This window comes from Trichoplusia ni, chromosome 1 (assembly GCF_003590095.1).
Source record: "Trichoplusia ni isolate ovarian cell line Hi5 chromosome 1, tn1, whole genome shotgun sequence".
Classification (NCBI taxonomy): Eukaryota; Metazoa; Arthropoda; class Insecta; order Lepidoptera; family Noctuidae; genus Trichoplusia; species Trichoplusia ni.
In genome coordinates, this window is record NC_039478.1 from 5,774,406 (window position 1) to 5,794,800 (window position 20,395).

Here is a 20,395-nt window from a genome sequence, read left to right on the forward strand (position 1 = left end):
GACGTTTAGTGTTTTTTTCTTTATTCCTTCTATTATGTCACTTGTCATATACATATCCTAGTATGCCCATTATGTTAGACGGATGTTAAGTTTTACCACTTGAAAATGAAGACACTAATTAATAAAGGGTTAATAACTAAATAGTTATTAATTAACTCCAAGTGGATACCTATGTCGAGTACTTAAGTAATTAATGTAAGTAGTATAGCGATTAATTTATAATTGCTCTATCACATGCTAAGGGCAGGTTCACATGATCTACCTATTGTAATTATATATCACTTAAAATATTATGTCAAACACGCAATGTTATTAAAATTGTATGAAGGTGCATAGATAGGTCAACTTATCTTTGCATGCGTCGAAATGTGTGCGTGCGATTGAGAGATGGTTTATTATTGAAGATTATGTTTGTGTGAGAGTGACACACAAACGAAACTGTGTTAGTTCACACTGCCACAGTTTGCAAGAGCGCACTCACACGTGGCGCAGTGTGCAAAGATGAGTTGATACTATACCCCCCTCCCCTCATGGTTCATTGTACATTTTAAAATCGTACTAATATTATAAACGCGAAAGCCTGTAATATGGATGGATGTTTGTTACTCTTTCACACAAAAACCACTAGACAAATTTGGACGAAATTTGCTACACAAATAGTTTATAATCAGGATTATATTATCAGGATTCTGTTCTGAATCAATTTTATGTTTCTTTGGGAACATTTTGTAATAGGCGGGCCTGCCAGCAACAGCTATTAATAAATAAAGAAATACGTTAAGTACAGTAATATTAAAAGTCGGTCTATTAAATGGTATCACTAGGTAATATTGTCAACCTTGTACCTCATATCCCAGCGTAGAAAAACGACCTTCATTCAAACGCTAACAAAAGCTTATAAGCCAATGTAATTAAAATCGTATTTTCAGAAACATGCGCGTGGTTTCGATGAAATATTCACTTGATGAAAATCTCATTCCATGTGCTAGCTACTTATGAATGCAGTTTGTAGGCAAAGCTTTTGTAAGGCCAACTCGAAATACGTAATGAACCAGCGCAACATTTCACTAGCCCTAAGAAAGGTATTTAATTAACATAATAACACAAACTTGAATTTTAATCTCCTAATTATCAATTCAAATTAAACTGCGTAACCTTTCAGAATTAAAGTGTTTGCCTCTAAAATCCGCTTAAAACAAATTAGAAAAGATTACTTAATCGGTCGACTTGCTAATTTCTATTTCAACTTAATATTTTTTTACGAAGACAAAGCAATCTCAAAAAAGTTAATGCCAGTTTTAAGAGAGGCTTAGTACAAATTGATTTATGTCTTTGAATTTCTTTTGTTCTTACATTTGTTTTGAGAGAAAAACAAATGTATTTTTTAGTCCTTAGTTTCGCTCGAAGTCATTTGGGAAGTAAATGTCCTGTACTAATACTAAATTGATTAATTATACGTCAGAAAACAATTGGTGAACGTTAAACAACCATATACCATTTTGTATAGACAGATATTTTGGTCATCCTACTAATATTATTGACATGAAAACTATGTATGGCTGTTTGTTCCTCCTTCACGCAAAAACCACTGAACGGCTTAAGACGAAACTTGCTACAGAGATAGTCTATAAGCAAGCTTAATGCATAGGATAGTTTTTATCCCGATCATTTTCGATTTGAAGCGTACAACAGCTAGTCCTTAATATTCATCAGGCAATGTTAACCTCTTAGCACCGCCAATATTTTTCAGGTCGTTATTAACCCTTCCCGGCTTCGATAAGAATCAATTCATAACACATCGGGTGTCGGCTTACATGTGTACCTAAATTAGGCCTCTGTCGGCTCTCCAGAGAGGTGAACTTCGATAAAACAGTGGGTTGCTTGATAATTACGAGTAAACACCGTTTGACACACCCGTAAAGCTATGGACATGGTATTTTTATATATTTTTGTCATTGCTCTATGTATCCTTTCGGTAAAAATCACTCTGTAAGTCAATCATGTACAACTCGATGTTGCCCGCTGGCCTGCCCACTGCAAATCGAAAGTGATCCCACGGGAACATAAAATCGGGATAAAAACTATCCTATGTGTAAATCCGTTCAGTGTCTTTTTTCTTGAAAGTGGAACAAACATCTATACATCCATGCATATAAACGTTTGCGTTCATAATATTAGTTGGACGTTGTAGCTTAGCAAGTCGACAACTCATAATTTTCGAACGCTTACGCTCGTTGCATCTCTCACACGTATTGGACTGACGCGTTAAGGTCACGTGGTCAAAAATTAATGCAATTCCCTTACGTGATTACGCTAAGTGTATAAAATTGTATATGCAATCGATACTGAAATAACTTAGCCGTTTTTTACTCTTTATTTTATGTAATAGCACTTAATTGTATGCACTTCAATCAAGTCATAGTCTTGTAAGTGTCATTTAATCGCAAGTATTGTTTTGTAATACGAACAATAATACCGAGATTGGTCTTATCATCCACTTGAGATTACTTACCGCCACGCAGTCTTATAGACCAACAACTTATCAGAGATCAGTAAAATACTCACGTACATTTTCGTCAATCAAGTTAACATTATTGCGCGTTACTGAAACTGCTGTAATATGCAGACCACGTCTGGTCCTGGAAAAAGCGGTCGCGATTCGCAGTTTCGCTTCCAGTTACTCTGTTTCTACGTCGATTCGGGTTAGTAGTCGATTCGCTCGAATTCGATTCGTAATAATACTGCGTTACAAAATTTTGGTTAACCGGATTCGCCCGCTATTAAATTTGTCTCGGGCGAATCTGCCCCTAAAAATATTTAAAAATTGAAAGTAGTCGATTTGCCCAGCTCGGGCTACTAAGCCGTCGAGTCCTGGTTCGCCCGCATTTAATAAACGGTAGCATACGCGTCGGTACACATGCACCCGATGATACTTAACAATTTGACTTCTAATTTATTTTCCGCGATCTTGCGTGGGATTTGTACGTTATCGCTGTAACGAAGCTTCTTGTAAACGTTATTTAGACAAATGGTTTGTCTCTTGGGCTCTTTGGGCCACTGAGTTTTTTTTTAATGAGTATAGAGATTTTTATTTAGTTTTCTAGGTATTTGGTTTATGAAAACCTTTTTATACCTTCGTCATTTTATCATACTATCACGCTCTTGTTGCCAAGAACGTATGAAGTAAATTGTTACATAAAATAAAAACAAAGCGTAGTCTATCCGACTCGACCTTGAGAATATAATATTTCCTTCGGGAAATCGTTCTAAAATATAAAATCTTCAATCTTCTGCTTACGTTTTACTTTATTTTATGTGACTCGTGTACTAGTTGAGTTGACGCCTAGATAAACACCTCAGTATCGTGTGTGCGTAGGCGACCGTGAATATTCATAGCGCATTCATTGATGGCTGACGCCGACTAAAGAGCCGTTTATCTACTATAGATAAGTAGGTGCCGTATTGTTGTAATCTTTCGTTGGTTCGTCTTCAACGATACTTTGATGTGAAGTGTATTTTGGGGTGGGTCTATGTAAGGGTATTATTTAGATCAGCTTATAAATTAGTTTCAAAAAGTGAAAATTTGTAAATTTTTTGTTGGCTCCTAAAGCCGAATGCATAAATGTTTTCGGGCAGCATGCCGAAAAGACTGTAGTGGGATGAATTCGGCATTTGATGGATAAGAAGTCGCTCGGGACAAAATAGTCTTTAATCAAATAGGGAATACCTCTAACACAAAGTGAGTCACTAAATAGAACACACTAAAAAAAGACTTAATCATCATCATCTTAATCTGCCAGAACATTAATAAGAAAATACGGTAATTTGTCCAATGAAAACGACCCTCAACTGTGTTCCATTCAGAACTTACTCCCGATTGAGTTATATGAAACGTAGTTCCTGACGAACCTAAATGTTTGGCTGAGTGTTCTCGTGTTACTGAAGCGTCACGTTCGACCCAAATTGACGTTAATTAATCATTTCGTGTACCTATTAATTGAGACGTTAGCTGAGGGTCCTTCAGCTATCGAGTTACTTTAAAAAGGTACTATTTATACCAGTAACGAAGTTATTTTTCGACGAGCGTTAACGTTGAGCGAGTCACTCAAATGTATTGAACTGACAAGTCAAAGTCACGTCATTCATCAATAAGCAATTACATTCCCATTCTTTCTTTTGTATCGTGAATGTGTTAAGGCGATTTTACCTTGTCTAGGTTGAAAGTCCTTAAATGATTGCAGATTGCTTTATTTTTTAATTTGATTACCGCTTCGCTTTGTGATGTAGAGGAAAATAATTTCTATGTAGGCTAGGTATGTGTGCCAAGGTTATTTTACAACATGTGAATCAGAAAACTATAAACAATGTTACAATAAACATGTGGATCCTGCACTGTCTGACATGTTAGAATATTAATTCACGAATTTAATTACTGCATTCAAGGTGAAGTTTACAAAACTGGGTCAGCATTCCATAAATATTATATTAATGATTGCAAACCTATTTACGTATTAATTGTTTGACAACATAAATGGGTTTAAAATTATCACATTATGCACATATTGGTCGGCGTTTAAACAGCGCGACCAAATTATTATAATTTTGTTTGAGTTATGAGCAATATTTTATTATACAATGAGTTTTAACAGAATCTGATTATAGGTAAAAATAAATGCTTCCATGAATGGCAATAAACAACTTTCTCATATAAATTAAAGATCTAATAAAAAAAGCTATATTCATCATCATCATCAGCCTATTGCAGTCCACTGCTGGACATAGGCCTCTCCAAGTGCACGCCACTGAGATCGATTAGCTATATTAGTTCTCTCATACAAAACTTAATCGATGACTATATAGTAACTAAAAACGGTGAAGAAACATCGTGAGAAAACCAGACCAGTTTTCAAAGACATTTTTAAATGACATGAAAGGAGAGGCTGTATAACATATCAAAATATGTAAAGCAGCTGTTTTTTTACGGTTTTCTTCAACATTTAAAAAACCGAACACTTTCGTACACGAAAACTCACTATAAAATAAGATTGGCTTATATTTAAACAGCTGTACATATGTTTGCTAAATCCATTAGTCAGTGGATTTAGCAAATACACGTCTAAAATAACTATCTGGCGGAAATTAGTTCGGAAATCATATTGGACGGAGTTATATGACCTCGCATCGCTCGTGGGTGGCGCCTTACGAGTTTGTTGACATTCCCGCTATTGCATCTTGATGTCAGACAGACGGTCTGTCTACTTCGACATCTTACATCCTTGTACCAACTTAGCTTGAGGAAAAGAGATAGAGCTCTACGATGAGTGGTGCGCTGTCACCCTTCCACACCCATAATTATGTTGCTTTAAGACGTAGTGGTAGGTCAAACTTTGACTCGTGTAGTTTGTAACTTCTCAGTTATCTTGTAAGTACAGTTTAAATTCGATTGTTTATTTTCACTGTTTGATAAATTAGTTAAACTTATATTATACAGTAACGTGAAGATTCGGGAAGTTATCCTCTTTTTCTGTTGCAATATTTCTGGGACGAAGAAACGTAACATGTTTAACAACAACATTTTATTTAGAATTAATATTGCCACCTTAACATTAAAATATCAAAAAATCTGTAAGATCGAATGCATCGCGCTTTTATCACTAGGAAGAGACATTCATAGATGACATAAGAAATTCCTACAAGTTTAAAAACAAAGAAGTCAGGGTTATATTTGTGTTGGCAGTAGTTCTAACTTCTTCTATTAACTAGTTAACAATGTATTAGAGGTGCAGCTTACGTCCAAACCTATCGAAAACTCAAACAACGCGGATTAAGGTCAAATGTATTTAGTGAACGAACTTTTTCTCCATTATTGGCTTACGAAGTGATCTGTCTTTTGTTTCTATTGTCTGCTTTATTGTACAGACAGAAACACAAGTTGGTATGATCACAGTGAATTGTACGAAGTACCAATATTTTTCAGAGTCATGTAGGTATTGGTTTTTAGTAATTTTAATTTTGACTTTAAGTCAAGGTGTCAAACCGATTGGTTACCTGATATATTAACATCAGTCAATGAATTAAAGTGTGGAGAGGGTCTTTGATGTCTTATTATGTTAAACAACTTTTGTATGTGACTGTATTGCTAATGTTCTAGATAAAGTTCAACTAGGAGTATGTATTCCAAAAATCTGAGTTCTAAAAAGTTTGTAAATGTTCTTTTATTCATTGGCGAGAGCAAATTTCAGTTGGCAATTGTTTCTCGTGGTTCATAGGAAGTTTGTTCCAATATTTGTTTTTACGAAAACAATACGTAATAGAGTTTAATAATTCAGATATTACTTCGTTTGAACTCGTAAAGCGAAGCCTTTTTTGTTTATTCTTTTCGGACTCAAATTAATCATGAAACATAAATGTCAACTGTATTTTTTTTCTAATTGTGTTTCTTTTGTTTTAGGTTAAAGACATCTGCAATGAGTTGGAAGTACGGGTACTGTGTCACAAGATCCTGCAGAATGTCTCAATATTATTGGATGCTGACCGGGGGTCGTTGTTCCTGGTGCAAGGAGAGAGGGCCTCACCAAACCCTCAGAACGGCAGGTCAGTAAAGTACATTATTTTAGGATTTTTCTAGAATCTGATATCTACATAATAATGTTGATCTTGATAATATTGGAGATATGTTTGGGGCTAAACCTTATGAGATTTTTTAACCTATGGTGAGAACAGAACAAAATTAATAGTAATAGGTATCTGAGTACGACGATTGGCTCACGCGTATATCTTGATTTCCCGACTAGTGATTTTTAACCTCACTAAAGTAAAAAATACGTTAATATATTTTATGATAATTGATCCTGTTCCCTGGATACAAGGTTTACAGCCAACTACTTCTTGAACATAAATTAACAAGAATCTTAACCATAAGAACACACAAAAAGGTTACGACCTCATTTTCTTTATCAAGAATTTGAAGCTAATAGCAATCACAAAGTTGTCAACAAGGAACAGAGTCTGGTGGGTACGTTGCCCGGCACTTTGAATAAACTTTACGCTAGGGATTTGAAGCTGCGTCACTTTGCTAACTTGCTAGAAACTTTGAATTAGCGACACTAAGTTGCACTCGCTTAGGCTGTTTGTTTTGTTCAGTAAACAGGCTCGGTACTATAAGACTTTGGGTCATGTTAGATATGTCGTTTTATTGCTTAAATGATTCGTGTTCTATCGATGCTGAAATTTTCCTAAAAAGAGGCTGTTTTGTGATATGAAGTAAAGATTCTTTCTAGGGTCCTATATTCCTAAAAGACGAACACTGGACCCATTAGTAAGGCACCATAGGCATAGTTTATTTTTGCTTCCTCTATAACGACAAATACAAAGATCGAGGTTAAGCCATGTTGTTACGGTCAGAAAGTAGTTGGGTATGAAATAAACTAAGAGGTGGGTTTTTATTTGTCACGAAATTGTTTAGTTGATTCCCGATTTATCATATTTGTTCTTCAGCTGTCTTAAATTATGTTTTTTCAATTCGGTCAGTTTTAGAAGCTATAGTATTAACTAGTCACTTGACCTGTACGTAAACGTTCCTATCTCTCGTCTATCATAAGCTTTTTGGAACTTTAAAGATTAATCCCGAAAGGTACCTAATTTAATTCTCCTTATAAGCGTTCCACAAAAATCAAACGCTATGCTATTGATATAATTTAATAAAACAAGAGTTCGTTATGTGTTCTGGTAACAAACATAAGTTTCATTCGACGTAATAAAAAACATCGACTTCCTTTGTGTTAGTTAATTGGATCGCTACTAATTAGAAAACCGTACTACAAAAGCCAAGTTGAAAAAAAAAAACGATTCCTAATAAAACCAAGAAAATCGAAATGAGAATTTGCACTTGAATGCAAGTCGTTCGTAATCAGAATTTATTGCTTTAAGAACGAGTTTATACTACTGGACCTGAGATGGATGTTTCTGTAATTCCTTAGACTTAAAAAAATACTATAAATCGCTTGCACTTTTTTCCTTTTGAAAGTCATGTAAAGGGTGAAGTTAATTAACTAAATCTATACGTCTGCTACACTCGTCATGGACATTTGCATAAATCTGCCGACACATAAAATTTGATGAGAGTTTCTAGACACACGACAGCTGTATCTTCATCTGACGCTGTTATTTTATGTTTTGTAGACGTTTATGTGATTTCTGATTCATACCTACCTACATAGGTACCTACCCATCTAAATTAAAAATATTTCTTGTGTACATTCGTCAAACGTTTCTCTTTACTCACGTGACATTCATATTTGATACACATGTTATTACGACTCAATTTATTTAACGTATTCGTGTGCTCGGAATCTTTAAAGATATTTTATTCTGTGTTCTAATTTGAATTCGTATTCAATTTACCATTTCATTCGCTGTAAAACATTTTTTCATATAAAAGTCGTCAAGTCTTTTATACTGCTTAGCCTTGCTCCGATTCCAGTGCCAGGATTACTTTACGTGCCCACACAATCTTGGCTCTTAGTGTGACGTCACGCCGAAAAGTCTCATTTTCAGCTGTCTTTTATGTTCTCTACATAATATAGATTTAATATCAGCTGATAACTTTGCTCGGCTGTTATTAATTCGAACAGATTTCTGTAATGTGTTTGTGGAAATGTTATAGCAATGAAATGGGTAGGAAATTGCTTAAAGATAATTACGTCTAGACATCCGAGTGCACCGTCTGAAGGGTCAGATTTAATTACTAAAATTAATGTACGACGTCGTCTACCGTCAACGACCTTCTAGTGAACTTTTTAAATGACGTCGAACTACCGAGTGCACATTGTGCAGGGGTACTAAACTTTATACAAGTTTTATGATCAGAATATAATTGTTATGGGAAGGACGAGGGGCAAGCTAACGAGAATTATAAAGACGAGCAATGTATTATTTGTTTATAAATGTAATTTACGAACGAAGACCTTCTTTTATTATTTTACTAAAATTATTTCTGTTCTTATATTTGAATGTACGTAAAAGCTTTTGTTATTTATTGCTAGTTCTTGACTGTTAGAACAAAGAGCAAGCGTCCCGAAGATTTGTTGTCTGGAAGTTAAATTAATATCGTGACCGCGCATAGTTGTGACATATGGAAACTACTTCCATAAACCATTTTGGTCTGAGCTAACGTAATTTCGTACGGTTATTTGTTTTCGACGTGACTGCGACCGATGCACTTAACATATTGACAAAGTTTATTACGAACATGAGTACAATGCATTATGTATTGGCAATGTGCTCTTCTATAATAGAGCTGGGATTCAACAGGGGGAGAAGTTACTGTGGGTAAACTACGTACTTGGAAATACTGACCTGTTTTGTGCTGATTAAGCTTCGTATTTTTGACTTACAAATAGATAACTAAAGTTTTATAATTATCTTTTTTAGAATTTCATAGTAAAAGGGTACAAATGAAACAATATTACTGGGGTGTTATTGTCTGTCTGTCTGTATCTCATGAACCGTGATAGCTAGACAGTTTAAATTTTCACAGATGAATTATTTTTCTTGCCTCTATAACAACAAGTACTAAAAACCAAGATCGAGAAATGGTAGTTATCAGTCTTAGATTTGATGGGTAAACAAATTCGTTCGCAAATTTATTTTTCTTTGTTCTAATTATACGAAACCCTCAGTGTAGTCAGTTTGACTCACACTTAACCAATATTTCATTCCACATTTAAAAGCGTCTTAGAAAAAAAAGACGTTAGCACCAGCTCAGAATTCAGCCATGCATTCATATTCGGTTATTGAACCAAGAAGTTTTCACGTCAGCGTGCAATCTGTAAAAAGGATTTAAGCATATTAAAAAGAAGAGTTCATAAGTAAAGATACGGGAATCGATAGACTAGCACTTAAAACATCGGTTGAACATTTTATGGCTAAAAGGATAGAGATGTGACATATAAGGCTCTATTAAACATGGTTGTGAACGTAATGTCTATTATTCGCGGATGGCTTTAGGGTGATTCGGTTAAAACATTGAAAGTAACATAAAAAGACCTGCTCGCTCGCTGCTACATTTATTACTAACGCGAACTCTCATTTTTATGTTCTCGTATGGAGTGTTACTGTGTGGCGACGTTAAAAGCAAAAAAAGAAGTTCGTACTCGCTGTTGGTGCATGTACTTTCCTTACACGAACTCTACATCGAGTCGAGTACAATAGAGTCCGTAAAATATTTCCTGCGCTCCCCCGCGCTCTACATTCGCATAATTTTTTCCTCGTGTTCAAACGCGAACGGTTCAACCCCTTTGAGGTTTCTCTGAATTGTAATTTGATTACGAAACGCGTGTGGAACCGACTACAGTACTCACGGACACTGCGGTCGCGACAGTTTACCCATTTCTATTTCAATGCAATTGCCACGTTTATGAGACAAATAAAGTTAAACAGCGAAATATGATTTATAATAAAACTCTTCCTCTTCCTAATATAGCTTTTATTCACTCGGTGGTCACAGTCCATTAAAGGAATAAAAACAAAATAAATTGTCAGGAAATAACATCAAGTCACCGCATTATCTTAGCGGGAAACAATCTGAGGGCACGGCAGTGCCCCTGCCAAGTCTCGAGCAAAACGGGCACGGCCGTACCATCTTTTCTCGAAGCGATTCGCGGCTGTTTCGCCCCCCCTGTATCTTCGACGTGGACAAAGCTAGGAGTTTAGCTTTTCGGGGAATAATAGTAGGCATTAGAACAAGCTTAAGTTCGAAATTACATGCCAATTGAATTAATGGTTTAGGAGTTACGGTCGATCAAAGTTACACCATTTTGTCACTCACTGGCTCACTGACTCACTGACTCACTGACAGATCATCAAAAATCTAAGGTACTTCTAGCAGACTTAGAAACTTCAAATTTTGCACCAAGATAGGTCCTTAGCCACATATAAAGGAAAAATTATAAAAACATTAAAAAATAATATGCCATAGAAAACAATTTTATATTTGCGGTTTGGCAAGAACATTATGTATGGATTTTGACTGCATTGTTAACTTTGTTCGTTGTTTAAGTACCTATTCAATTGGATGAATACATACATAGAATAGAAAAGAATAATATAAATGTAATACACAGACTATCATTAATACAAATTAATACATAAAATTCATAATTCATTAAATTAATAAAGCTAAAACTCCATTGTATTGCGATAAATATTGTATGCGCGCTCGATAGATGGCGTTGTACGTGTCTGAATCGCGCTATGGTTTCGTTACAAAGCGCAGTCTAAGTAGTACTTCAGAATAATTCGATAATTTTCATTTGATAGCGCCACCTGTCTATGAAAAACCATTTCGAAACTAAAAAATATTGTAGTGATAATTGATATTCGGAGAACTTTACGTGTTATTTAGTTTAGTTTAGCTATAGTTTGTAAGTTAGTAGATATATATATGCATATATATATATGTTTAAGCTTGTTTACATTAGAAGTAACGAAGTCTCAGAGAAGAAACAAAAGAGATAGAGATAGAGAATGGGTTCTAAGCAAAGCAGTAGCTGAAGTCCTAGAAATTATGACACCTAAAAAAAAAGAAAGAAATACACTTACAAAAAATAAATGAGATCCCACCAAAAACAATAAATGTAAAAAAATGCCAAGTCTCTCGATGCAGTCTTTCCATCGTAAAAGTTTTGAGATCTCATAGAAGCCAAGTCCTATTCAAAATATTTTGTAGTTATAAATCAACATTTAGTAATTGTATCAATAGTTTTCTTTATATTATAATTATAGTGACTTGGCAATGAGCACAAATTAAAAGCTGCTTGATGCCTGGAATTATGTGCAAATGTTACTGACGAGACCAGTGATCAGATTATTTGTTATGTGTGAATCATGATGGTCACTACCGACTACATGCTCCAATACAATAATTAAGAATACCTTACGGGCCATCGCTTTATGAAAGTAAATGAATCGAGAGTACACTAAGACTGACTGCCGTTGCCGAAATTCGGTTGGGACGACACGGATAAACCAAAAGAAAATTAATTTTGTGATATTAATGTTTACGCATGCGGTGTGTGTAACTTTCAACTCCTACAAATATGCCGTTTTATTTGTTTCTTCTTGTGCTCATTGCCAAGTCACTATAATTATAATATAAAGAAAACTATTGATACAATTACTAAATGATGATTTATAACTACAAAATATTTTGAATAGGACTTGGCTTCTATGAGATCTCAAAACTTTTACGATGGAAAGACTGCATCGAGAGACTTGGCATTTTTTTACATTTATTGTTTTTGGTGGGATTTTCTTTTACACTGTGTTTAATGCTTTTTGTATGGATTTAAAAAAGAAGGTAAATTTGCTATCTTGACCCCGGCACGGAGGAAGTGTGAAATTCGGTTTTATTACCTAAATGGCATATTTGGTGGATACAAACGTTGATGTCTCACCTACTTTCCTGTCACCTTTTCGCCGTGGAATTTGAGTCGGACTAAAATAGAAACAATTCTGAATATTTGGAATGTCTGCTTTGGAATTGTCAGAGCTTAACTGTCGACGATACCCGAAGTGTTCGTTTTTTCTTAGAAGACTTTTATTAAATTGAATTGTTTTATTTTGTTAGGCGATCTAAGTCAAATCAGTTTTTTAGAATTGTCCATCGGAATCATAAGGCCAGAGTTTTTGACCGAATGTTAGACATAGTATTACGTACAGCAATCGACGATAACTTATAAATAATTAAGCGCACTTTAGCATTAGCTAGTTTTAATAAGAAATATTTAATCAAAACTAAATATACTATACAAATACTCGTAAATAAAAAGCACTAAAAACCATTAAACTATCTCAACCTTGTTTCATTGTGAACGATATTTTCATTCATAAATTGAAGTTAGAAGCTCCGAAAACATCTGTCTAGTTTCGAGTGGATCCCAACTTCGTTATAAACTGTCCCTTGTTATAAACTAAAGTTCCAGGTGACTATGACTTTCAATCAACTGTTCCATCAGTAGGAAAGAGATGGCGCTCTACAAAGTGTATCGCGTTGTCTCGCTTCCACAACTCCTTCTCACGATGGTGGTGAGCCCGCTGATATCTGCACTCAGTCGTGTTTGACTGTCAGTTATTTTAATTCCGGTGTGTGTAACGAACTAAGTTGTTTGTTTGGGTTTAGTTTACATGTATCTGTAAATGTGTACTGTTTAGTTACAAAAATTGGACACGAATTTAAAAAAAAAGTCCCTTTAAGTCAACAGAAACCAAAGTAATTTCTAGAAAAAATTACATCCATCTAAACTTTTTAATTACAAAATTATAATTACTCCAAAGGCTTTCATAAAATAAAGGCATACATAGAAATAAACCCTTATATTGGTTATCTTGTAGAGATAAATCATACCCTCATGGGAGGCTTGTGTTAATGTGAATTTACGTTCTCTTGGTACAAATGTGTCCTCGATACTAGGAATAATGCGTGTTAATACAGTTATAAACACATTCTCATCTATACTATATTTTTATATCTACATTATATACTAGTGTTGTAAAGCTGAAGAAGTTGTAAGAGCGAGCGAGCCAATCTCAGGAACGACTGGTCCGATTTGAAAAAACTTTCAGTGTTAGGTAGCCCATTGTTTGAGGAAGAGAAAAAGATTGAGCATTGTTCCGTATGTTTAATACATGTTTCCCCACAATATTCTCCTTCCCCGTTTGGAGTCCAGTGGGGTCTTTAAATAATGAAAATAGGATATACTTATGGGTAAAAAAACACATTGGTTCTTACTTGTCTACAGTTCGAACTTACAATCTCATACATACAATTCTGTACAATACTGTACATGGAACCACAAGGACATTAGGACATTATCCTAATTCTCTCACTCGTAGTATGCAATTACAGTTACATAGTTAGTTCCAGTGTTTTTTCACCTAGAACACTATGACAAAGTTGTATTGAATTCATGGTTCAGTTCCGGACTATTTTGTTATTGAACTTTGTAGCGGGGTCAGTTTTGGATTTTGTAATTATTTTTTGGTAGTTAAAAGTTTGGTATTGGTTTTAGAAACTATGCCATTTATAAGTGGAGGTTATATATTTATATGTAGCGACAAAAAGTATATTAAACTTTATATATTTTGGAAACAACTGATAAAATCTAAATCCATTTATTCAAGTGATGCCACAAAGTAACACGTTTTAAAAGAAACAAAAATCATATAACCAGCACCCATATTACCCACTCTTCACCGCTTCCTAAGCGGTGTTCTAGCAGCTATGAAGAAGAATCGGAATTGTTCTTGAAATTACAAATTATTTATTTTCTAACATTACTAGTGGTTTACAATCTCATTAGTAAGTTAACGCGATTGTTGCGCAGTGCAGCAAAGCATGCAGTAACAATTTTCCAATATATTTTAATCTAACCTTTCCGGCGTTAGTTCATATAAAGCAATTTTATTTTATGCCCGAAGGTTTATACAGCGCGAGTATTCTCAACAAGCAATAAGCATGAATAACACTGAGGATTCTAGTTTTAATAAATGCAAGAGAACATGCTTCACGTAAATGTTTTGCGTGAAAATAAGAGCTTAGAGCTTTTATTTTCACGCAAAACATTTACACAGGATTCCGTATTCAAACGCTGGTTGGACAACAGGGTCTACCTTCTTTTAAGTAACAGTATTGCAGCTGTGGAAAAAGGATGCCGCTATACGGTCTTAGGGCATGCTTCCACAATTTATAAAATAATGCTAAACATAGTGACAGGCCCCTGGGAATGCGCATGAAGAATTATAACGCATTATCGTGCACCGACACCAATTCGCGGATGTCGTAGTTAGTAAGAGACTGACGCATTTTTTCCGAGGTTTTGACAAATGAGGATGATGACGTTGCCGAAGAATCCTAAAGACCTGACGTAGTCACTTTTATCAAAGCGAAATGACAAGTTTATTTCTTTACAAAAAATTCTAACAAAAACACAAAAGGGAGCCCTAATGTCTACCTCGTGGTAATCTTCCCGTAAAATGCTTTTCACGAACAACAGCTAGTATCCATTAAAAATAAACTACTGGGCCTTCTAATTGTAAACGCCGACAAATAAGTAACGTAGAAAGTTTTAATTAAAGATCGTGGTTTTCATTAACATTACAAAGTCGAGAGCAAATTATTTACCATGTTGTAAAGAGGAATAATAGTCGCTCGGTGTTCAACAACGTGCTCCTACAAGCATGTCAGTTTTGTCGTTAATGCTAACATAAATATAATTATGCTAATTTCATTCAGATCTCTATCTGATGGGATGAAGCTTTGATATAATCATTAGTTAAGTTGTTCATTATTTTTTATTGCTCGTGAAGTCTTAATTATTTGAAGATATCAGTGAGAAACGGTGAAGAAAAAAATCATAAGAGAACCAGGATTTCAAAAATTGGAATTTGAAATCACCAACCCCTGTGAGCTGGGTTAGCTAGCATGGTGATCTTATTCTCAAATCTTCCTTACAGGGGAGGATATATTATATCCCTATATTTGGTCTGGATGGCTTTGTAATGTATGCTACTACTCTACTGGATACCAGCTTTAATCCTGAGTATAATATTTAGTCTGAGTTTCGAGCAGAAAAATAAAAAAAATCTTATTTTCTATAACATAGAAATTGAAGCATCAGTCATCAATACAAAATATCGGATGATTCCTAGGTATTTGCGTATTTCATGATGTGAATTTAAAAATAGTACCTTTTGTTACTCGTTCTAGTAACAAAAGGTTTTTCCTAACGTGGAACGCTGATCCCTTGAATTCTGTTGTCCACAATATTACGTTTAATATAAGAGACACGTGTACCGACTTAGTCTTAGAGATTAGTTTGACTGTCGAATGTTGTGACCATTTGGGTGATATTAATCCAGTCTTCCATGTATATGTTCATGTGATAACCAAATAGGCAAAGTACAGACGAATACATGTTTAGTGTATTTGGTTCTTGTTTTGCTTGCTTGTTACTTTCGGTAATTCGGATCGGACATGCATTTCTTTCATTAAAAGGATTTTGTTTATCTTTGTTAATTTTGAATAATGTTTTTATTAACAAAGTGCTAACACAAGTAGTGTGTAATAAAAAGTTTAGGAACCAGAGCTTTTTTTATAGAAAACTATCTAGTCTCAAAACTAAACAAAGCTTGTATTATTAGTACAAGACATAATAATATACATGTGTACATATTATACTAGCTGACCCAGCAAACGTTGTTTCGCCAAATATATTTTTTCTAGTTGTATGCATTTTTAATGCCACATTATTAAAAAAATAAAATCAAACAATTTCGTCCAAAAAATAGAATATTTTTTTTAGTGTGAGCAACCCTTATCACTTAGGGTATGAAAAATCGATGTTGTTCTATTCTCATACCTACCCAATATGTATACAAAATTTCATAAAAATCGCTCGAACCGTTTCGGAGGAGTACGGTAACTAACATCGTGACACGGGAATTTTATATATTAGAAGATTACTTATAGTACTCTCAGACACAAAACAAACGATCGTGATTATCACTCAAACATTTGTCTTGAGTATATTTAGACGTAATATTTCTACCTATACATAGGTTAAGAAAAAAACTACTACTACTACTAAAAAACCTACAATATACCCGTAGGACATAAACACAAAGCCGTAACTTATAGTACACAACTTACAATATCGTAAAAGACAGATCAGTTTAAATCGCGAGCCGTACGAGCTGGATAGATAACACTAACTTTCAAAGCCAATGAATATTACATGTCGATACTAGCATTCCCAGTTGTGTACTCCCGATGCCGTCATATCTCGCTTGCAACAATCTTGCTGGTATGTGTGTTACTTAGTATTGACCAGTAAGGATAGACAGGTTTATAATATTGATTTAACAACAAAAATCACGGTAAATTATATAAGAATCAACAAAATTGGTTCATCCACTACAACATTCTGGGGTTACAAACAAAAAGCAATATTTTTGAAGTTGGTTGAAAATATAGGAATCAAGCATACTTTAGGATAATAATGAATACTGTTACTGTCTAAGCGACGCACACCAAAATGTATGCTTCTCAGCATTTTGGTGTAATTCATTCTTAGTCTTTGTCAAGAAGAATGTAGAGACATAGATACGTTTTAACACTTGGCTTAAAGTAGTTTTTGCATACGAATTTAAATATCCCACTGGTGAAATACTACGGTATCCAATGACAGAAATGTAAAAATAAAAATATTATTTCCAATTTAAAATCGACAATCAAAGGATTTTTATATATAAAACTCAATTGGAATCTATAAATAAAATTCGGCAAATTCGTTTAATGTTCAATTTTAAGAGTTCAGTATTTCGTCAGACAAATTCTCGGTTTGTGAGCAAAGTGCTGCGTACCCCCGATCCCCTAGGGCCAGCTACAAATGTAACCGCCCAGATATAACTCGGTGTCACGCGACAACCCGTAAGAAGCCTTTGTTTTCATAGACCCTCGCTGATGTCTAGCGCGCAATTTATTTTGACAGCAGTGATTTAACGTTCCACATGTTTTCAACGTTGATTGTCTGACGTTTTGGTAACGTTTTGCTCGGTGATAAATGTTTTGGGTTTCAGACGTATCATTCGTTGAGAAAATGTTTGTTTTTAGGTGCAAAAATGGAAACTAAATACTTTCAATTTGTAAAGAATGCGCAGGATATCTGGCACATTAATCTAAGAGCTTTTAAACTGCTCACCAAAAGGTTAACGTTAAATTTACCATGGTAAATTTCGGATGCTTAAATTTTCCAAAATAGGTTTCCATCTATTGCTTCTCACCTTAGCGCTTGATGAAAGCAGTAAAATTGTTTCAAATTCCTTGACTATTTTACGTCTGCCAGGAGCGTAAGCGTCAATGGAAATTGTTATAGTTATTATATTTGTTTAGAGGCTATTCGCTCAATATTTGCTGCAAAATGTTTAAGGTCTTGCGCATAACCGTTAAAATGCGGAATATCACGGAAGTGAGCAAACGTTGTGCCCGAGGGAATGTCCGGCTGTCAAGATTTTCTGGGATTTTTGTTAATAAAGCTTTATTTTCAGTATAGTTTGAAATAAGGTTAGAACTGCGTTAATATTATTATACTAGTAACAATTTTATTGAAATTTCAATTCCTGTAACTTTTGTAAGTTCGACCCTTGACACATATGCCCAAAATTTCATGAATTATGCGTAGATGAGCTTATTTTCTTTGGATTAATTTTTCTCCAAGATAATTTTAATATACAAACGCGTAGGTTTCATAGGCACGCGTTTGAGATTACATATCGGGTATTGAAGAGTTTCACCGCCTACTGTAATAATTTCATAATTGACTTATGTTTTAACATAAATTATTTTTGTACTGCGTCAAAGTTTGCCGCATGATTCCAAATTTCCAATTTATTTTGGGTGTAAGAAGAGCTTCGGTTTTAAATAAACCAAGAGCTCACATTTTGCCTATATTGTTCCTATATACCATAAATCGTGTGGAATATTTAGAAGAACAAAGCCGGCTGCAAAATTTAGTGTTCATGTCTATGGCTTTTGGCATCAATCCAAATCAATATGGTTTATATAATATGCCGTTATTTTATACGTTTTTTGAATAAATTCATGCGTTAATGGTTAGAAGCCGTTTGGTTTTAATGGGTGATTCTTCTATGGTGAAAGAGTACTCCTTATTCGGTAGGTAAGAGCATAATACTAAATAAAAGTCAGTACTAAATTTCCTCAGTATTTTTCTTCAGCTAATACTTACCTATACAATATATATTTTTACCAACAAAAACACAACCGTTTTCAAATAATAACTACTGAGCCAAACTAAACGACATCGATTTCACTGTTAATGGGAAAAAATCAACATCATCCAGTCCGTAGTTCAGAAGTAACAAACGGACGTATTGAGAAGCTCTTCCTTGTTGAAGTCAGTTAGCAATGTAAGAAAGTCATTAAATGTATAAAAAACGCTTAATTTGCACCTAATTCTATACCCACAATAGATATTAGGTACATAGAGGTTATTCCGTCCCTTCTTCCATTAACAGCTTGTTTTCTCTACAAAACCATAAGATATGAAAAAATAAACGTTGTCAGAACATGGTCGGGCACATTCTGCCCACGCAGACTCCACATTAGCACCTAACCTGCCGCCCTATCGCCAAAGAGGGTTATTTTTCGCCACTTTTGCAAGATAACATAATGATCCTTTCAACTTTTTTTCGATTTACATGCAAATATGATACGTTTGTATCGTTTTAGTATAAAGAATAGATGATAAGCTGGTTTTACTTTCGTATTTAGCTATTTCACTATTTTTAATTGAACTTTTTAAAATCGTAAAAATGTCGTTGCAGTATTAATTAATAAAGTTATATTATTTTATTTATTCAGTCAAGCCTTCAAGCCTATTCATATTCTAACTTGCCTAGAAATTAAGCTTGATAAGAAGATCCTATTAAGGTTTTTGTAAAAAAAAAACAGTTCATTAACAAACCGAAAGAACATTTTTTTTGCTATCAAATTTAGTCACCGTCCGGATGCGTCCAGTCACCGCGGCCAATCAACCAACCCTCCTTGGAGCTTTACGATTTGAATCACTTGCAAACCAAACTGATTTGCCATTTAAGTAGACAGTTTGTTTACGCCGTGCGGCAAAAGTACACCCTCCATACATATCTAAGACTTATTTCTATCAAGGTTATCGTTGCTAAATATCATTAAGAAGATAGAGACATCGATCAACTCCGCTTATCAGCCCACTGTTGGCAATGCGATTTTATTCCTCCTCTTTAAGGTCCCGATACAACCCCCCATACTGTTGGCACATGTACAACTGCTCAAGATTTATATTACATTTGTAGGCAAAATATATCGTTTCATTTGCTATTCAAGAAAATTACACTATGTATAAGTAATGTATGTATGTATGTGTGTGTCTGTATGTATTGTAACTTGTATAATTTATCGTCTTGACCTTTCGAGAATATGTTAAACGGACGCAGAAACTCGCGAAACAAATTACAACGGACATTGTCACGGTCAAGGGCGGCCGAGATCGATGGAAAGGGAGAACTGCACGGTCCCAGTTATTTTGTTATTAACATTTCTTGTTCAACGATGGTTCCGCTTATGCTATGCATAAATGAACGCTGATTTAACTCGTACAACTATTCAATAATGTATTTTGTCGGAAACAGAAATTACGAAATACGCGTTACAAAGTCACACTAAATTATAGTATTAAAATAGGGCATACGGATGGGTATAAAAACAAAAAATCGTCAAATAGATAATTAAAAATACTGTACACGTTTTTGCCTTTATCTGAACAATAGAAATTGACAAAAC

The 20,395-nt window shown here is 34.6% G+C and overlaps 1 protein-coding gene across 1 annotated transcript in view; it reads left to right on the forward strand.

Moving 5' to 3' along the window:
- Positions 1-20,395, forward strand: part of LOC113491850 (dual 3',5'-cyclic-AMP and -GMP phosphodiesterase 11-like) — a 193,328-nt gene that overhangs the window by 137,983 nt on the left and 34,950 nt on the right. Inside the window, 1 exon segment of the mRNA XM_026869030.1 lies at positions 6,452-6,594. Coding sequence (XP_026724831.1) covers positions 6,452-6,594 — 143 coding nt within the window.